The sequence below is a fragment of the Pelecanus crispus genome, chromosome 6, assembly GCF_030463565.1.
Source record: "Pelecanus crispus isolate bPelCri1 chromosome 6, bPelCri1.pri, whole genome shotgun sequence".
NCBI lineage: Eukaryota > Metazoa > Chordata > Aves > Pelecaniformes > Pelecanidae > Pelecanus > Pelecanus crispus.
Genome location: NC_134648.1, coordinates 62,062,956 through 62,081,174, shown reverse-complemented (window position 1 = coordinate 62,081,174; position 18,219 = coordinate 62,062,956). Strand labels below are relative to the sequence as shown.

Here is an 18,219-nt window from a genome sequence, read left to right as displayed (position 1 = left end):
AGCTAGGTCACTGCTCCAGCTTGAGCCCACTTACTCGTTGTAATACCAAAAGGTTAATTATTCCTTAAGGCTGAGGATGACTTTTAGGTAAATAAATTCAGCAATTACTGTTGTGTAAATTACACCTTTGTTTGCTTCCTAAAATGTAACAGTATCTTAGTTTAAGTCAGCAAAATATTTTGCAGTAAAGTAAATAAGCATTTGCATATACTACATACAACTTTCAATAATATCAAAAAAAGCTGCCTGTATTCAGCTAGCTAGTTTTGGAAAACTAGCTAGTTTTGGAAAAGTCTAGCAGCCGTATTGTTCACGTGGCATTTAGATAGACCCAAAAGTAATCCATGGGCAAAAATCTCTGGGGTTTTTGTCCCCTAGAATTTAACAGTCTCTCTTCTGTCTGTTAACCACTGGTAGGGGTTATTTACCAGAGTGTATGAGTAGCAGAGAAGGCAAATCTGTTCCTCTTGGCTTGAACATGTGCCTTTTGGGAAGTTAATGAATGCTCCTGCAATACTCCTACTAACGGCAGAATTTTTTTGGAAGTGCTTTGGCCAGTATACATTTATTCTGTTGTCTAGTTCTGCTCTTTTTCTTATTCCACCCCCCACCCCCCACCCCCCCACCCCCCCCCCGCAATGATTTTATGTAGAACATTCAATTTGTGTTTTAATCTTATTAATTTTTGTTAACCATTTGCTGTAAAGGAAACAGCTTTTATACTTTCAATTAAAGTATTAAGAGCTTCACAGTTTGTTCTAAGGAATCTTCATCAGTTTTCTGAAGAATTTCACAAGACTTGCTGCAGCGTCTCAGTGCTGGTAGACTGTATTTGATGGCTCCCCTGAATGTGCTGTCTGGTAAAATATTCCTTTAAAAAAAGATTACTGTTGCACAGGTACATGGTGGTAGTCTGAAATCAAGTTATTTGGAAGTGAGGTGGCCCTTGTGTAGTCAGATTTATAAGACAGACTTCTGGAACAGCAAAGGTACTCTTAGAGCTGCCTCGCTAGAAGCAGAATAACTGCTGTCTTGGTATGTTACTGCAGCTGCTTACCCAGAAAAAAAAACTTAGTGTAAATTAAGTAGTATAAATAATATTTAAAAGTTATGTGAGGAGGTTGAGCTTTCAAGTCATGCTTATGTACGTCCACTTTGTTTCTTCTTGGAAAGAATATATGGAGTTCAAATGACTTTCTTATTATTATATTTTTTTTATTTAAACCAGCAACTTGTAGAAGCCTCAGAGAGATTAAAGGCACAATCCAAAGAATTGAGGGATGCCCACCAGCAAAGGAAGCTGGCTGTGCAGGAGTTCTCTGAGCTCAGTGAGAGGATGGGAGACTTGCGGGCCCAAAAGCAGAAGCTGTCCCGTCAACTTCGTGACAAAGAAGAGGAGGTGGAAGTGAGCATGCAGAAAATTGATGCTATGAGACAGGACATCCGTAAATCGGAGAAGATCAGAAAAGAGGTATCTTGATAAAATAGGAAACAATAACATGTTTCAGCTGCTGCTTATCCAGTATCTCATATTTGATTGTATTGAAAAATCAGGACTGTTAACAGTAATTTACTTTGTCTCTTTATAAGAAATTACCCTGGTAACTCTTTCATATGACTTTGCTACAGCTCACAAAATAGATCTTGATTTTGTTTCGAAATGTTTTACTGATGTATGAGGAAATGAACCAAGTCTTCTTTTTTGTTTGTACTCAGGCTGATTTTAGTCTGGAGAAAACTATTCTTGCTATATGCCCAGCTTCTTAGTTCTTGTGTTTTGATTCCTGTAGACTCTGACTCACAAGTGAGCTTGAAACCTAGAAAGCTTAATGTTGGAGTATTCTGACTTCATTTATTTTTCAACTGAATTTTTCTCTTCAGCTGGAGGGGAGGAATAGTGATACAAGCTAAATAGGTGGTTTTCCTTCCTCTGTAGTTAGTCATTGTAGAGAATGTCTGTAATATCTTTAAGCAAATTAATTTCCAATTAGTATTCTAGGCAATTTATAGTTTTACATAAGATGAAGTGGATAACCAGAAGAGGGCATAAGAAACAGCTATTATGGTTAACCCAGAGTGTTTTAATTACTGAAAAATCATCAAATTTTATGTATTCTCTGGGTGAAATGTAGAAGAGAAATTCAAGACCTTTATAAACATTGCTAGAAACCTTCTAGCAAATTGAAGGGCAGTCTATGAAAATGTAGTAAGAGATGAAGTTTCTCAGACTTTGATCCATGAATAAGAAATGGTTAACTGGGAAAGGCAAAGGTGTCTGTGGCACCACATTTGATGCGTAGGGCTCTGGCACCTCATCTCTAGAGCAGAGTGCAGCAGGCATTCAAGTGTTGTTGCTTATTCAGTTAAATATTTCCATGCAGGGCTTTATAGTCTCCTGTCTTTGTTCTTACAAATTCTTCTGTTCTCCCTTTCCTAACAGCTGTATCAATCTTCTATTCAGAACATAGTCTATAAGTTCATTATCTTGGCCCGCAATTCTAAATACAGTTCTTTTAAAACCAACTTTGCTAGTTGAATTTGAATGCAGAAAAGCAAATCTTACTCTTCCTGTCATTTTTTAAAACTGTGCCGCTGTTGCTTGAATTGCAACAGTTGCCTTAGTTGCCACTAAATTGTCTTTCTGAAGTCAATAAATGGATGATCAAGCTTATTTTGCTCTATAATTGCAAGGTAAAAGTGTTCAGTGTTCATATTTGAAGTATTTTGCAATAATTTGGCTCAAAGGTTGGGATTTTTAAGATGCCTTAGTAGATACTGAGGCATGGAGCTGACCTGTAAATATGTAGGAAACTTTATTCTTTCACAGCTGCAATGACTTCCTAGTGCCATGTCCTTCTCTTAGCATTAATAGAAGCTGTGCAATTATCCCTGCACATACTTAGTGTAGTTCATATCAGTACAAAAAGTCATATAGTAATAGTTCTACTGCATGAGACAGATGGATGCCTGGGTCAATGAAGGCAAAACAATTATCATGATGTTCTGATATGATTGTTATAGTGGTGTAACATAAAATAGAAATAAAGAAAAGCTTGCTGCTCATCTGTATGGAGGAGAGGAAATGAATGATACAGATAGCAGTATCTTGTGTTGAAATGACTTAACATTACTCTCGTTGCAGCTGGAAGCCCAACTTGAAGAAGTTGTAGCAGAAGCATCAAAAGAGCGCAAGCTTCGTGAGCACAGTGAGGTCTTCTCCAAGCAACTGGAAAATGAACTGGAAGCTCTAAAGGTTACGTGTTCTTTGACAGATTTTTACTCATGACACAGGAGCTGCAATAGTTTTGCTTACTCAACTGTCAATACCTATGGGAGACTTAACCTACAGCATTACTAGAAGCCTGATCTAACCTGTTCAGGTTTATTTGGGTTTTTTTTTGCTTGAAGCACTTTAATATCTCATTGGACACTAATGTCTTGAAAATGTCCAGTTTATGAATTCTAACCAGATACTAAACCAATGTGATCCAAATTTGTTATGTCTGCAACCCATTTGAACCCCTTACTAGAGTCATGTAGTCAGAGCAGTCACTTATGAGGCTTCATGCTTGGAGACAGGCACCTTTTAAATCACTCCGTGCCCAGATAAAAATTTTTCGAAAGTGCCACCAGTTCAACAATTCTAAGTTTAAATAATTTTCCCAAAATATAAAGATCATAGTCTCTTCCTGATGGTTTCTCTTCTTCTGCAGCTGAAGCAGGGAGGCCGTGCAGCAGGTGCCACACTAGAGCATCAGCAAGAGCTTTCCAAAATTAAGTCTGAGCTGGAAAAGAAAATCTTATTTTATGAAGAGGAGTTGGTCCGACGGGAAGCATCACACGTTTTGGAAGTAAAAAATGTGAAAAAGGAAGTACATGATTCAGAGAGCCATCAGCTTGCACTGCAGAAAGAGATCATGATATTAAAGGATAAATTAGAGAAAACAAAGCGAGAGAGGTAAGCTTTCAGGCATGATTCATTAACTATGGATTTCTTTTTTTCGTGTGTTGCATTGCATAGGTATCTGTGCAGGATGGTATATCACCTTAACTCTGTTTAGTCCTGTTTGAAAATCCCAGTCCACAGGTTCAGCAGTGTTACAGTATAAGAGTTTCTATTTCTTGTCCTTCTCCTCAGGCACAGTGAGATGGAAGAAGCAGTAGGAACAATGAAAGAGAAATATGAGCGTGAAAAATCTATGCTCTTGGAAGATAACAAAAAGCTAACAACAGAAAATGAGAGGGTAATTATTTTAGGAAACATTTTTACGCAAAACAATTCTTACTTTGTTACTTTCTGATGTTGAAGTAGTCTACTCGTTGATGAGATCTGTAAATGTTCGTGCAATATCTGAATAAAACAAATGTAGTTATCACCATATAAATGTCAGAGATCTGGCTAAATAGTAACTTTAGCATCTCAGTACTGCTCTCTGTGGGATTGATTCCCACAACTCGGAGGGTACCACCGCCTTCTGATTTCTTCATGAAGGCCACACAGAGAGGGAAGCATTTACAAAGACTGCCTGCCTTCCTGATGGCTTACAGTTAAACCTCATTCCTCTCGATGGCCTCTACACTCGCTCTTTCTTTTCCTTTGTTTTGGTTTGTTTTTTGTTAACTGGCAGTGTGGTCTTCTATGCTCAGGAGCTAGTCTCCAGTTCCACAAAAAAACCCTCCCTTCCAGTTCTTTGGTCTGTGTTAGAACTTGCAGATAGCCCAGGGTGGTCTTGCTTGTTCAGATTCTGTAGGTGTGTAGACACATGCATATGTAAAAAGCCTGAAGCTGACATAAGCCATGGGTGAAATTTATCTCTTGTTTCAGCTTTGCTCCTTTGTGGACAAATTAACAGCACAGAACAGGCAGCTAGAAGATGAGCTCCAAGACCTAGCAGCAAAGAAGGAGTCTGTTGCTCACTGGGAAGCTCAGATTGCAGAAATTATTCAATGGTATGTGCTGTTTAGAGATCCAGATGGCCACTTTCAACTTTCAAAATATTGATTGGCTTGCTTTTTTAATGTATAGCTAGGCCCTTTCTCTGTGTCTGGGATCAACAAAAGCATGGTACTTCTGAGTGTTGATTAACTGTTTCTCTTCTGCTTTCTGGTACTGCTGCACAGTAATGACAAGTGAAATTGTCAGATGCTATTAAGTATGAAGGAGAGGGTTTTGGTGTCAACTTGCTTCAGTCTCTAAAGTGATCATTAAATCGCCCAATTTGAAATATTTCGATAAATTAATTCAGGAGGATGGTCATGATTTAAAAGGTCCATGTTAACACATAGAACCTCACCAGCTATACTAGACAAGCACTTAATTCACAGGTCAGTTCTTCCCTCTGTTGTTTGCTGTTTTAGCAAGCTGTGTGCAAGTATTTTCAGCATGCAAGACAAGAAGGACTTGAAGGTAGACCTTCTAAAAACTGAGCAAGCAATATGCAGATCATGTTACAAACAATAACAGTGAATCTCTGCGGAACTCTTGCTGATGGCAGAAGGGAAACTTCAGTTTCCCTAGCAACTGCCACAATCAAGAGAATAAGATAAAAGAAAAATCTAAAGCAGGCAATCTAAGATATATTCAGTTTTCTGTTGCTGGGAGAGTTTTCCCTGCTGTGTTCATTTCTACTAGGTCCCTAAATCCAGCGCAGACACTCTGATTATTTTGGTGGTACAGTATTTGGTGCTATGAGCCATGAAACTGTTAAGTAAGTTTTTTGTAATTGTACAATAGGGTAAGCGATGAGAAGGATGCTCGTGGCTATCTCCAAGCATTAGCTTCCAAGATGACAGAAGAACTAGAATCATTGAGAAGTTCCAGTCTGGGATCACGAACACTGGTAAGAAAATAGCAATCATTCAGGCTGTTCTGGGGACGTCTAGGAAGCTACTTTTATAGTTTCAGCTACTGTCTTATCAATATCTGTTCATAATCAGAATTCTTTTCTAATAAATCCTCTGCTCTGCTAATTACTTTCTAGATTTTAGCTATTGCTTGTGAAATCCATTTGGGTCATCTGATCAGAATTTGATAGAGGCGGGGGGGCGATTCTTATTAATATCTGCCATCACAAATTGCTTTAAACAGTACAGAGGAGAGAAGAAACAATAACTTAAACCATTAAAGGGGAGTACAGAAATGTACCTCACCATGTTAGATGCAAGTGAATAATTTTAATTGCCTTTACAGTGAGATAACGAGTTTAAGTTTTCATTTGTGAACAAGCGTTAGCTGGTTGATATTGTTACAAACCAGTGACACACCGAGAGCATGTAGTTTTATTTACGTGCAGAACAGTGAGACCTTATGCTATAATTTTCCCATACAGTGGTAACATGAATTCTCCCAAAAATCCACAAAATAGAAGAGTCCTCACGAAGGAGTACGGTTTCAGAGACAAAAACACTGTCTTGCCTTGGCAGGTACTACATACCTGCATAAGGGAAGGGAGAGCCATTTGCGGCTAGGCGTGGAAGCCCACGTCCCTAGCAATGCCAGTCAGCACAGTCTGCCATGCAAAGAGTCCGTACGCTGCTGGTTATACAGATAAGAAGTTACTCACCCCTTTCAAACCTATGAATAGGAGAAAATAAGAGAAAGTTATGACTTCTGTGAGCTACCATTTGCCTACGTCATCAGGAGACAACTGTAATATTGAGAGGTTTAATTGGAAGAAAGATCACATCACATGCAGTTGGCATTTTCTTCTTGGCTACTGCCAGAATAAAGAATGCTCTCTGTTCTTTATATCACAACTGGTTTTCTAACTTCAGCAGAACCTGATCTAAGGCAATTATTTCTCAACGTAAAAAACGGCCTCTCAATTTCATTACTCTTATTTGCAAGTTCATGTGTGACTAGAGAGGTATCCATTAGGGAATATCAGAAATGTAGTCCACAGTGAAAAATGCTTGGCAAAGCTCAGAAAATTAGCTTTTGGGGGTAGCATGGCAGAATTGCGTTGTGTGTGCTGCTTAGCAAGCGTAAGAATTGTTTAGGAAACCGGTATCTTGGGTATCTCAGGACCCAGATTATTTCAATTTTTCATGTTTTTGCCACTCTCTGTATGTTTTAGATTAGTGTGTTTTACATTAAATATTTACATTTATCTCATGTTTGAAAGTCCAGTATGTCACTGCGCAAGTTTTATACTCTTTTCTAGATTGGACAGTGAAAACTAGCCATTTTCAATGGGTTCTCTTAGTTTGACTTCCATGCTCAGTGATCCAGCATTTTGGTTTCAAGCATACTGTGTTAGTGGTTTAGCCATTATAAAAATTGCTCTTTACTTCATTTTTGTGTAACAAAGTCTGTCTATTGACTGATTTCCATGTAGCAGGTATGCCATCCATAACTAATTAAAAAAGCATTCTCTAAAACAGTGTGAAAGCTATTTTATGTCTTTGAACAAGAATAGAAATATCTTTAGACAGTTGATATTAATATTCACTGACTTACTGCAACAGGATCCACTTTGGAAAGTGCGACGCAGTCAGAAGTTGGACATGTCAGCTAGGTTGGAATTACAGTCTGCCCTTGATGCAGAAATTCGTGCCAAACAACTAGTTCAAGAAGAGCTACGAAAAGTTAAAGATGCAAACATATCTTTTGAAAGGTAATAAGGGCTTTGGTCCTGTTTGGGTTTTAACGTGCTGCTCTAAACTGCTGGTTAGAATAGTAACTTTCTTAAAAATGCCCCTTGTGCCTGGGATATGGGACTTTGCCAGAAAGATCCCATTCCACAGACTACGCCTTTCTTACATAGTCAAATGAGAACTGTAAAAATTTCTTCAGGTAAACATTTCACTGCTGTGAACAGCTATGTAATAAGATAGGATCTCGGGCACCTCAGGAAAAAAAAACCATAAGAGCAAATTCAAAGCAAATTCAGTACCTTTTCTTAGACTAACTGGAGAGTAGACATGTTCTTGGGAATTAAAAGCCAAACTACTATTAGAATAATTTTGTTTGGCAGATATCTGCAATGATAGCAGGAGACTCAAGTACAGTTTTCACTGTCTAGTCAAGTAGTGAGGTGCCTATTCAGGGGAAAAATAAAATTAATCAGCCTTACAAAAAAAAATTTAAAAAATCACCACCACTTCTCTGAGATGTAGGACCAGAAATGAACAAGCCCATGCACTGGCATTCCTGCCTTTCAGACATTACAGATTACATTTTGATCATATTGTGTTGCTTTAGTAAATTAAAGGAATCGGAAGCAAAAAATAGAGAACTGTTGGAAGAGATGGAAGGTTTGAAGAAAAAACTGGAAGAAAAATACAGAACAGATTCAGGTAATTAAAGTTACTGTGTTTTAACAGAGTTCTAACACCACCTGCAATGTTGCCTTTTAGCTAAGCCTGTTCTGCTTTGGGTTTTAGGTCTTAAACTTCCAGACTTTCAAGATTCCATTTTTGAATATTTCAACACCTCTCCTCTTGCACGTGATCTGACTTTCAGAGTGAGTTATTACATAAAGTAACTATAAAAATGTGATGGCTGAATTATATTTTTATTATGTAAAAGTAATGCTTGTACCCTATATGCCACATTTGGATCTGGCGTATTAGCCAAATTAGTGTGATGCAGAATTGGATGTCCAGTAGATGTCAGATTGCTTGGCATTTTGTAGGGAAGCTGGCACCTTTGGGAAATATTCCCAGAAGTTCACATTAGCTATTTCCCATTCTAGCTTCTTTGTTTAGGTTAATCTCAAACATTTGGCTGAATAATATATATTCAGGGGTTTTTGGAAAGACTGGTGCATCCTGCTACAAATAAGGGATTAAATGCTTTACAGTTGGAAGATGCTGATTACTACAAGGAAAAGTATTCATACAGTTCAAGGAGTGTTTAAACAGATATGTAAAATTGCTGGCTCCAGATCTTAATGGAGTGGTTAAGAGTAGAAGGAACTGGAAGGAGAATCAGAGGACCCACAGATGTTGGTGTAATAAGTTTATTGTGACACACCCTCTGATCCTTAGAAAACTAATCATACAAATCACAGCTCCAAGTGGGCGTTTCAGTTAAAAAGGTTTGTGCATTCCCTGAGGAAGCAGCTGTTATATGCAACATTGAATCACATTTCCTTACTTCATGAACTCTTGATCTGTGAATATTTTCTGGGATGTTTTTTTTGCAAAACACATAGTTTAGGATAAAACCAAGAGCTGGAACTGGAAAGAATAATCTGGTATGTTTATGGAGCTGAGCTAAAGGGGCTCAGGTTAAAACCTCATCAGTCCGGTTAGATTTTGTATCTGAAATGTATATGCTACTACTTCCCCCCCGACCTTGGTATTTTAAAACATTGCTTTAAAAAGTACCAGATATACTTAAAACAGCAACATGTAGAATATCAAACCCACAACTAATCAAGATACCATTCTACAGATCCTGCAATAGATATATAGTCGCTGTGGAAATGCAGGTGGCATTTTCTGATTAATGACATTAAAATTGCTGATACTGTGCTTAATGACTTCCATTAACAATTTTTTTTATGTGTACTTAAAGATAGTCCATGTCATCTGCTCTGGGTTAATTTATTTTGAATAAATATCATTTGGCCATATAAAACATTTTATTTAGCTAGCCTACTAATATTCTATCTGAAGTTTTCCTGTGGGTGATAAGTGATCGTTTTTATCCCTCATATCTGTTACAACAAAGGATTCTGTTTCTTCTTCGTCTACATCTTCTCTGCTAGCCTTTTGGGAAGAAGTAAGTTTTTGCTAGTAGTTTTGTCTCCTTATTTTGTTGTGAACTGTCATAGTAAAAATGGCCTTCTAAAACTAGATATTTTGCTTCCTTAACTTCTCTATGACTTAATCCACTAAATAGAGCTAGTTTAGTTTTCTTTTAATACCTCTTTACAGGCTTACTATTTTATATTTTGACTATCTGTATGGCTAAAGCTGAATTACACTTAGCATTTTTAAATAGTTCATATTACATAATGGTGCAATTTGATCTTTAATGGCCCAGCCCTACCAATCAATTCATAACAAAAAAAAATAACATATCTGAACATATTTAGTGAGCTAACTGAACTTGAGCCATCTTCCTGTCTAAACTGGCTGGGAAGTGAGTGATTCATTACTTGTTGCCTTTAGTGCTAATTACATCATTGATGTGAAGTCTAATCTGATGTTTGTTAATCATGATTTTCATGATGTCCTCAGAGTACAGTAATACGGCATCCTACTTCCACACCCAGCTTCTTTAGCTCTGGAATTGTAGCATACTTCCCCCTTGTGCTGGCAATTAGTAGTTGCTAATGTGAGTGTGAAATTAATAGAAGGTTTGTAATGGATGCTAGTCTTAAATTTTAGTGAAATAGAAGACAATGTGATTAAGTAGACATGATTCTTTTAATGACAGAGGCCAACAACTTTTAAACAACTTTTTAAAAGATTGTGTAGTACCACTTTAAGAACTTTCCTTGTGGCAGAATTGCTGGCTGCTGTGTGCTAGAAAAATCTTAGTGTAGTAAGCTACCATGAGAAATAAGCTATTTTATGGATGATTGCCAAACTTCTCAAACATCATTCCATACCTGCATGGAAGAGATTAGACACAGCCTTGCTGGGAGAAGGCTGTTACAGCACTTACGCTGCCTACTGTGAGGTTTTGCATTTCAGTACTTACAGCTTTACAGCTTTTCCGTCAGGTGGCAGGGTTTGTTTTGAGAAAAGGACTTTTTCAGAGTGGCAAGTTGTTAGATGTATGCGTACTGCGTATAGAAAGCAGTATTGGATTTTGTTTCCATTTTGTTGACATGAGAAAACTTCTTCAGATCTGTGGTATCGAATCTAACGTGTTTGCTGTCGCTTTTGCAGACCAGTTCTATTAGTGAGCAGGAAACGCAAGGCCCCAAGTCAGAAGTTTCACCATCTACTTCAGTTGTAACTGCAGAGCAACAACAAGAAGTAAGAGCGCCGTTATTTTACCCTGAAGAGTAATTCACTAGAAAGTCTCTCTGTCTTGTTCATGATAAATACATATTGCAGCATTCATTATGAAGAAGCAGGATTGAATGTTGCTTATTTGCAATGTGTCAGTGTTAATTGCACCTGCTTTGAGGACAGTTGCAAATGAAACCTTTTTGCTGGCTCTGTCTATGTTGATGTACCTCATTTTCATATGTTTTCTGTATTGCTGCTTGTTTGTTAGTGTGCAGGCTTTCCTGTGAGTGCTTTAAAACACAACCTGTTTCTATTGAATCAGAATGGCGATGTTTATGACCATTAAATTTTTCATAATTTTCAAAAAAGAAAAAAAAAATCAGACATTATCTTTGCCACCCCAATCTTGAAACAAATTCTTGAAGCCTCATTTTGCTCAATTACAGTTTTTTGTGATTCAGGAACCAATTCGGCTTCAGAGGATGCCTGCTGCTCCTTCCCCCACCATTCAATCCATTTCTCTAGCTGTACCAAAGGTAGGGGGACTGTGCTAACCTTATGCTAAAGAACAAAGGAAAAAATATCATTTATAAATTAGCCCTCCATGTTTGTTCTTGTCCTGTTTGGGTTTGTCATGTGTGTGTTTGTTAGGTCTGTGTTGTTAATCAAATGTTTCCAAATGCAAGCTGATGGGTTTTGATTTGTCAGAAGGGATGATAAAAAATAGTTGGTTGTCGGTTTGGGTTTGAGTGTCTTATGCAGTTGGAAATAAAACTGTTATTGTTGTCTTGCAGCACCTTAACAAGCTGCACTTACTTAAAAGAAGCCAAGGTTTCATAATGTACACTCTGATATACTGGAGGGTGGTGAAGGGAGATGCTTGCATTACATAAATATTGAAAGTGAAAAGTGTTTGGGTTTGTTTTTTTTTTTTTTTTTTTATCCTGAATGTATCTTTCAGCCTAAAGCTCACCAGCTCAATATCAAGTCATTTACAAGCCCTACTCAGTGTAGTCATTGCACCTCTCTTATGGTGGGATTAGTTCGACAAGGTTATGCCTGTGACGGTGAGTCAGTTAAACTTTATATATTTTCAGCAAGTCCCTGAAAAAATCATCCCAAAACACTAATGTGTTTTAAGGCAACCATTTCTTTGGGGAGGGAATGAGAGGGGTGGCTGCCACTGAATGGTTCTCCTTCCTTTTGCATCATCATCAGACTTCTAAAGTCAAAGAATTAATATAAGCCTTTATGGTTCCCTTTCATATCACTAATTAATTCTGCTACGATTAGTGCTGTTATAGCGTGAGTTGGGGGGGGGTGGGGTGGGTGCAGAAAGCAGGAGTGTTTTCTCTTTCTGTAGTGGAGAAGACTGCAGGAATGCTCTGGTAACATGAATCTGAGTCTGTCTATTTTGTGCTATCCGATCGTAAACCCTGTATGTTGGGAGGACCATTTGCTAGGTTTTTTGACCTGTAGCCTGTCTTGCTGTCCATTAGTTTTATTTAAAATGCTGTCTCTGGTGCATGTGTCACTATTGAATTCCATGTTTGAGTGTATGGAGGTATTTTTATTTGAAAAGACTTATCTGTGTCTTGATTAGACACATGAACTCAGTAAGTAGTCCACAAATCTGTTGAAGACACTACAATATAAATAACCATATCGTATTTCTGTGCCCAGCTTAGTTCTTGCTGGTGACACCCTCTCCACTGACACGTTCATATTCAGACTGCCTCATCTGCCCTTCAGGGCTTTTTTCCTGGCAGATCTTCTGGTGGTGGTTCTTCCGCAGGAGCACCTATTGCTCTGCCAGCACTTGCCCTGGGGCTGCCTTTTGTCTCCTGCTGCTGACAGTTCTGAACTCTTGTTTTGCATCTCTTCCTGCAAGTTTCAAATGGTCTTATTCCCTTAGCGTAGCTATCAACTTCACTCTTTTTTTTCTCATGTATTTTGATTAAGATCTGCATCATTAGTTTTCCAGTTTGCCTCTCCTGCTCCAGATCTTGATAGCTACAGAAAAAACTAGAATCACATTGACATAAGAATAGAGATGACTCCATCTCCACGTAGAACAAAACTTTGCCATGTTCCACTCCCAATCACTTGCTTTTCCCAGTTCCTCCTCTCTTTAATGCTGGAGACTACGGTAAAATACAGCTGCACCTCCAGAGGCATGTGGAACCAGCTATATCCTGTGGATTTTCCCTATTCTGCAACCAGTGTACCTTGATATGCACAGTCCCAAATAATTATGGTGCCTCCTGAAAGAGCTGAATTTATTATCTGGTCTTGGGGAGCATCTACAATGCTTTGCATGCATGGCTCTTTGGTAACCCCCGTTCTCCTGGGAGCAGACTGTAGCTCGAAGAACAAGCCAGGCAGCTTGCTCTGGGCTGCCCTCTCTCCTGGCTGTTCCCTCAGGCATCGTGAGGAGGGGTTTGTAGCCCAGTCTGTGACTCTAGTAGAAGCAGGCTGTTTCCACGTTTTCTGAAATCTTTTGACCCTTCGTAATGACAGGACTAGATGTGCACAGGGTATCTGCCATATGCCCACTTCTGAGAATATGGTTAGGAGGAAGCACAGGATAGATCACAGTGCCGTGCCACTCTCCCACTGACTTCCCAAGCCCACTGGTAGAAACAGGGTGGCTGGGACAAACCAGGCAAAATCTCTGTGGAAAGGTCTGGCCCATAAACTGTGGGTCAGATGCCTTGATATAACATGTTAATTCATTCTGCAGTTCTTGTAGTCTGTCTCATGTGAAGAGGCATATATTCTGAGTTTTTTCTGTGTATTGCTTCTGTGTGAAGTGCTCTTAGAGTTGTATATAGACGAGACCTCTGTCCCTTGCCAGTGCAGCACAAAGTGATGTAAATCGTAATAAAGGATGCAACAATTCGTATAGATGTTTGCTCCTTATTTGAACTCTGATATATATATCAGAAAAAAAAAGCATGCCCCTTTCACCACACAGTATTTCAGTTCTTGTTCCCTCGTTTCTACTTTATTGTGCTTTTTTAAGTCTATTGCTTGTGTTTAGTAGTTTAACCTGTTCTATTTTTTTGGTCAGTTTAGTTTTGCTTTGTCTTTGCAGTATTCTTGTATACTTGGATCGAATTAAACACCTACTATATTTATCTTGTCTCCTACCACTGCCACGTAATTTTTATTCCTCCTTTATTAATACTTTTTCTCTTCTGTGACTGGGTTAGTTGCTACTTAACACCAGTGAGGCTGACCAACTCCTTTTCCTTCTGGAAAATGCTTTCATAAGTTGCCTTGAAATATGGACTCACTTCCTGCCTTTTATGGAAGCAATAAGCTTAAAAGAGAAAATAAAAGCACTTTGGAGAGTCTCATACAGTATCTAGGTGTGTTCATTCCTTTAGCGTAGCGGGCTATTGCAATATTTGACTGCCAATTTCAGTGTGATTAATTTGCTGAGCATAAGGGTAGACTACATTAATCTCCTGTTATGATTGACTCATACATGCATTTCACTGTGAATTTTCTCTTTTGTACTTAGTGTGTTCATTTGCATGCCATGTTTCCTGCAAGGATAGCGCACCTCAGGTCTGCCCTATACCCCCTGAGCAAGCCAAAAGGCCTCTTGGAGTGGATGTGCAAAGAGGAATAGGAACTGCCTATAAAGGTTATGTCAAGGTAATAGTCTTTTGTTCTTGGACAAGAGAAGAATACTAAACACTTACAGCTATGCAGCTTGGAGTATGTTTAAACAGATCTCCTAAATTGGGCTAAAGCCTTAAGGCTTTGTGTGCTAGCTATGTAACTTATTTAACCTTTGTTGCTTTAGATGTGGGAGAAACAGTCGGTTTTATTACAAGAGCTAAAGGTTAGTAGATTAGTAGCTACAGTGTTCATAAGTAGCGGGGGGGAGGGAGGAAAGCATACTTTAAGGAAGAATTTCTGTCATTGTTGATGTAAGCATAATATAAAAGGTGAACTGTCCTACCATTTTGGCATTTGTGGAACGTACAAGCCCCGCTGTTTGTCCTAATACTACATAATATATTTATTAAACTGTAGCAGGGAATGGTTGAACTTAAGGGAGGAAAAATGATTGCTTGATTACTTGACATTTTTCACTACGTTTTGAAGGGCAAGTAGAACGTGTTCTAATTCCGTTGATCTAAGTATAAGCTTTTCTAAATGTCCCTGCTTTCTGTGCCTACTACATGTGCTTACATTTAATAAGCAATCAGTTATTTATACGCAGGTCCCAAAGCCTACAGGAGTTAAGAAAGGGTGGCAGAGGGCTTATGCAGTTGTCTGTGACTGTAAACTGTTCTTATATGACGTGCCTGAAGGAAAATCCACCCAGCCTGGAGTTGCTGCAAGTCAAGTCTTGGATCTCAGGTTTGTATCATTATGACAGAGTAGAAATCCTCTATATTTTTTCCCTAACAGGAATATTTATTTATAGTGCATAAGAAACTTGTAGGTCATGAGAGCTCTGGTCTGAGAATACCTGTGCGTTCTGAATATAGACTGCAGCTAAGTTCAGGCTGAACAAAGTGCCTCAACAAGAAGTCACTTAAGTGACTTTATAGTCACTTATACTACAATCACTAATATTTACAGCATTAGCATGCTTCTTCCTAGAATTCCACATGCACACATGGAAAACAAATAGACTTTGGCATATTGGGTTTTCCCCTGCACTCTGACCTCAAGAGTGAGTCATAGATCATCCCATAGCCAGTAATTCCAGGAACATTAGAAAAACTGAAGTAGTCTTCAGAAAAGCACCAACTAATGTACAGTGTAAGTGGCTCTGACCCTGCCTTCTCACAGGAGTAATTTCTTCATGGTGAACCATTTGAACCACTGAACACTGTCTACAAAAGGTCTGAGACTTTCATTGATCAGAGTAACAAAGAAGTTGTTTTATTTCAATTTATGGAAATATCAAGAAAGTGTAATACCTTTTAATGTTACAGCACCTTCTATCTCTGTTGAATATAAAGTTTGCATTCACAAGCACCTTGATTTATATTTTTTTCTAGACAGGAGTACCATGGGGTTGCACCAGTACTGCTGTTCTGTTCTCACATTTATTCTCTGAGAATTGTCAGTGTCATCTCCCTCTGACATGCTGGCAGCAGGGGCAGAAGTGTGGATGTATTGCAAATAACAGTATTCACATCAGTACATTGCTTGAAGCAACTCAGCCAGATACTATACCAACTGTCCCATGCTTTATCTGCTTATTGTAGCTGCCTCTTTGAGTCTGGCTTTTGAGGATTCTTAGATGTTTTAATAGACGTTAACCACCACAGCTATGAATTCTAGCATGGGCAAGTTTCAGGCATTAGTGTCATCTTTACACTAAAATTGGCAATTATGGTGATCGACTTGGTCAAATTCAGTTTCAAAAGGCTTATGTAGACAAGCCCTCTGGGGTGGAGCGCTCTGAAATGCAGAAGTTGTTCTGATGTCTGTTTATTTTACTGTAATAGACAATAAAATCTAGCTGTTTTGAAAACCCTTATTTGAATCCCACAAACTATAATTATGTTGCCAAGAGCTTTTTATGTGATTTTTCTTCTTTTCCAAAGGCCCCTCTCTTGCTACACATTGAGGTATGAATTATTCATTTCTAATGTGTCTGCTGGGCTGGAAAAGCAATATTCTTGCTGCTAATTGTAGAATAGGTGTGGTCGGTAAACCAAAACTACACAAAGCCACCCCACTTAACTTCAGGTGGACTGAGTTACATGTACTGAATGCTGTAGAAACATAACTAAATTTTGTGAGTTGTTTGAGTCAAGGATGGTTAGAGCATAACAAAGCAGTGATGGCAGTTGTGACCTCTGTGCAGTGTTAGGAGACTGCAGCCTATTGAAACAGTTGTGATGTCAGTAAGATTTTGCTGAATAATGTTAGTGTGTGCATGTATGTGATCCTCTTGCTCTTTTTCTTACTAGAGATGAAGATTTTTGCGTGAGTTCTGTCCTAGCATCGGATGTAATACACGCAACTCGTAAAGACATCCCTTGCATATTCAGGGTATGGCTACCAATTTACTCTTAAGGAAAATACAAGCTAAATACCAGTGTTTTGTTTTGATATTGAAGTATGTTATCCATATTTAATGTTTGTTAAGTTATGCAGAAACATAAGAATTTACAAGGTGTGCTGAAATGTGTAGAACAATAGTATGATACTCCTCTTACAACTGAATTGTAAAGAACAAAGTTCTCCTTCTTTTACTGCTGCTTTGTATACAGAGTTTGGCTTTTTTTTTCCTTGATTATAATTCAGTATATTTTCGTCTCCTCTTCCATTGGTATTACCAGATCCTGGTTTTTCTTTCTTAGCTTTGGAGGACACTTGCTTTAGGAACTGATGCTGTAACAGAGTAGGCTGCAGCTGCGTTGTGCTCACTGATTCTAGTTTGCCATGTATTGTCTTGTAAAAAAAAAAAAAAAATACATGTGAAATTTCAGTTTCCTTAATTTTATATTTAAGTATAGTAGAAAAAATTTAAAATAAGAGAAAATAATTAGCTTAGTTGTAATATCCTCTTTGATATATGCTCTATCTGAATGCTGTATTTAGTTTTTAACAACAGGAACTTCTTTCATAGGTTTTACATGAATTGTATTTAATCTGTAGAGAAGAGTACGTTAGTAGCCAATATCTGTAATCCCTTGCATTTGAATACAGCAACTCACTGTTTTCAGCATCTCTGATCCTCAGTCATATAAAATCAAATCAGTGGAATGTGAAAGCTAAAGAGCTGACAGTCACCTGCAGTCCCAATCATTTGGTCCTTTAGGATTTTACTTAGGAAACATCTTGGCTACTTGAATGCTTCTGTGGCTTTGCTTTTCTCCTTTTTTGTAGAAATATTTTCTGTAGTGGGTTTTCATCCTTTAGTTTACTACTACTTTTACCTTCATTTTCCTCTCACTTGTTTCTAAATGTATTTTCTTTTATTCCCATCTGACTACTTTCTTCTCAAATTAGCAAATGTGGAATACTATGGGAAAGAACTTCAGAGGAGAGAAAATGAGCTATGCAGAATGGTGGTTGATTCATTTAAGAGCAAGGCATCCATACAGTTTAGCCTGCTTGACTTGCTGCTCTAATTTCTGTCTGCAGTTTTTAACTGAAAGGGTATCTAAGAAAAAAAACTTTTGTCAAATATCCCCATGTAAGAATACTTGTGTGGATAGACATGAAAAAATGTCTCCATGGTTTTATCAGATTATCCCCTACTAAAGAGATCTGATGAATTAGCTAGAAGCCCAGTGTGTGAGTATATCTATTTAGATA

General features: G+C 38.2%; 1 protein-coding gene across 3 annotated transcripts in view; it reads left to right on the top strand.

The window, feature by feature from the left end:
* Positions 1 to 18,219, top strand: part of CDC42BPB (CDC42 binding protein kinase beta) — a 97,924-nt gene that overhangs the window by 64,288 nt on the left and 15,417 nt on the right. Inside the window, exons 13-27 of one of the 3 annotated variants that reach the window (XM_075713132.1) lie at positions 1,229 to 1,471; positions 3,143 to 3,253; positions 3,714 to 3,958; positions 4,139 to 4,244; positions 4,826 to 4,950; positions 5,735 to 5,840; positions 7,468 to 7,616; positions 8,204 to 8,298; positions 8,386 to 8,465; positions 10,849 to 10,938; positions 11,376 to 11,450; positions 11,876 to 11,981; positions 14,444 to 14,580; positions 15,155 to 15,294; positions 16,866 to 16,947. In XM_075713132.1, the coding sequence (XP_075569247.1) occupies positions 1,229 to 1,471; positions 3,143 to 3,253; positions 3,714 to 3,958; positions 4,139 to 4,244; positions 4,826 to 4,950; positions 5,735 to 5,840; positions 7,468 to 7,616; positions 8,204 to 8,298; positions 8,386 to 8,465; positions 10,849 to 10,938; positions 11,376 to 11,450; positions 11,876 to 11,981; positions 14,444 to 14,580; positions 15,155 to 15,294; positions 16,866 to 16,947 (1,890 nt within the window). Of the gene's footprint in view, positions 1 to 1,228; positions 1,472 to 3,142; positions 3,254 to 3,713; positions 3,959 to 4,138; positions 4,245 to 4,825; positions 4,951 to 5,734; positions 5,841 to 7,467; positions 7,617 to 8,203; positions 8,299 to 8,385; positions 8,466 to 10,848; positions 10,968 to 11,375; positions 11,451 to 11,875; positions 11,982 to 14,443; positions 14,581 to 15,154; positions 15,295 to 16,865; positions 16,948 to 18,219 lie in introns of all 3 variants that reach the window. The other 2 variants (XM_075713131.1, XM_075713133.1) reach the window with 2 other exon arrangements.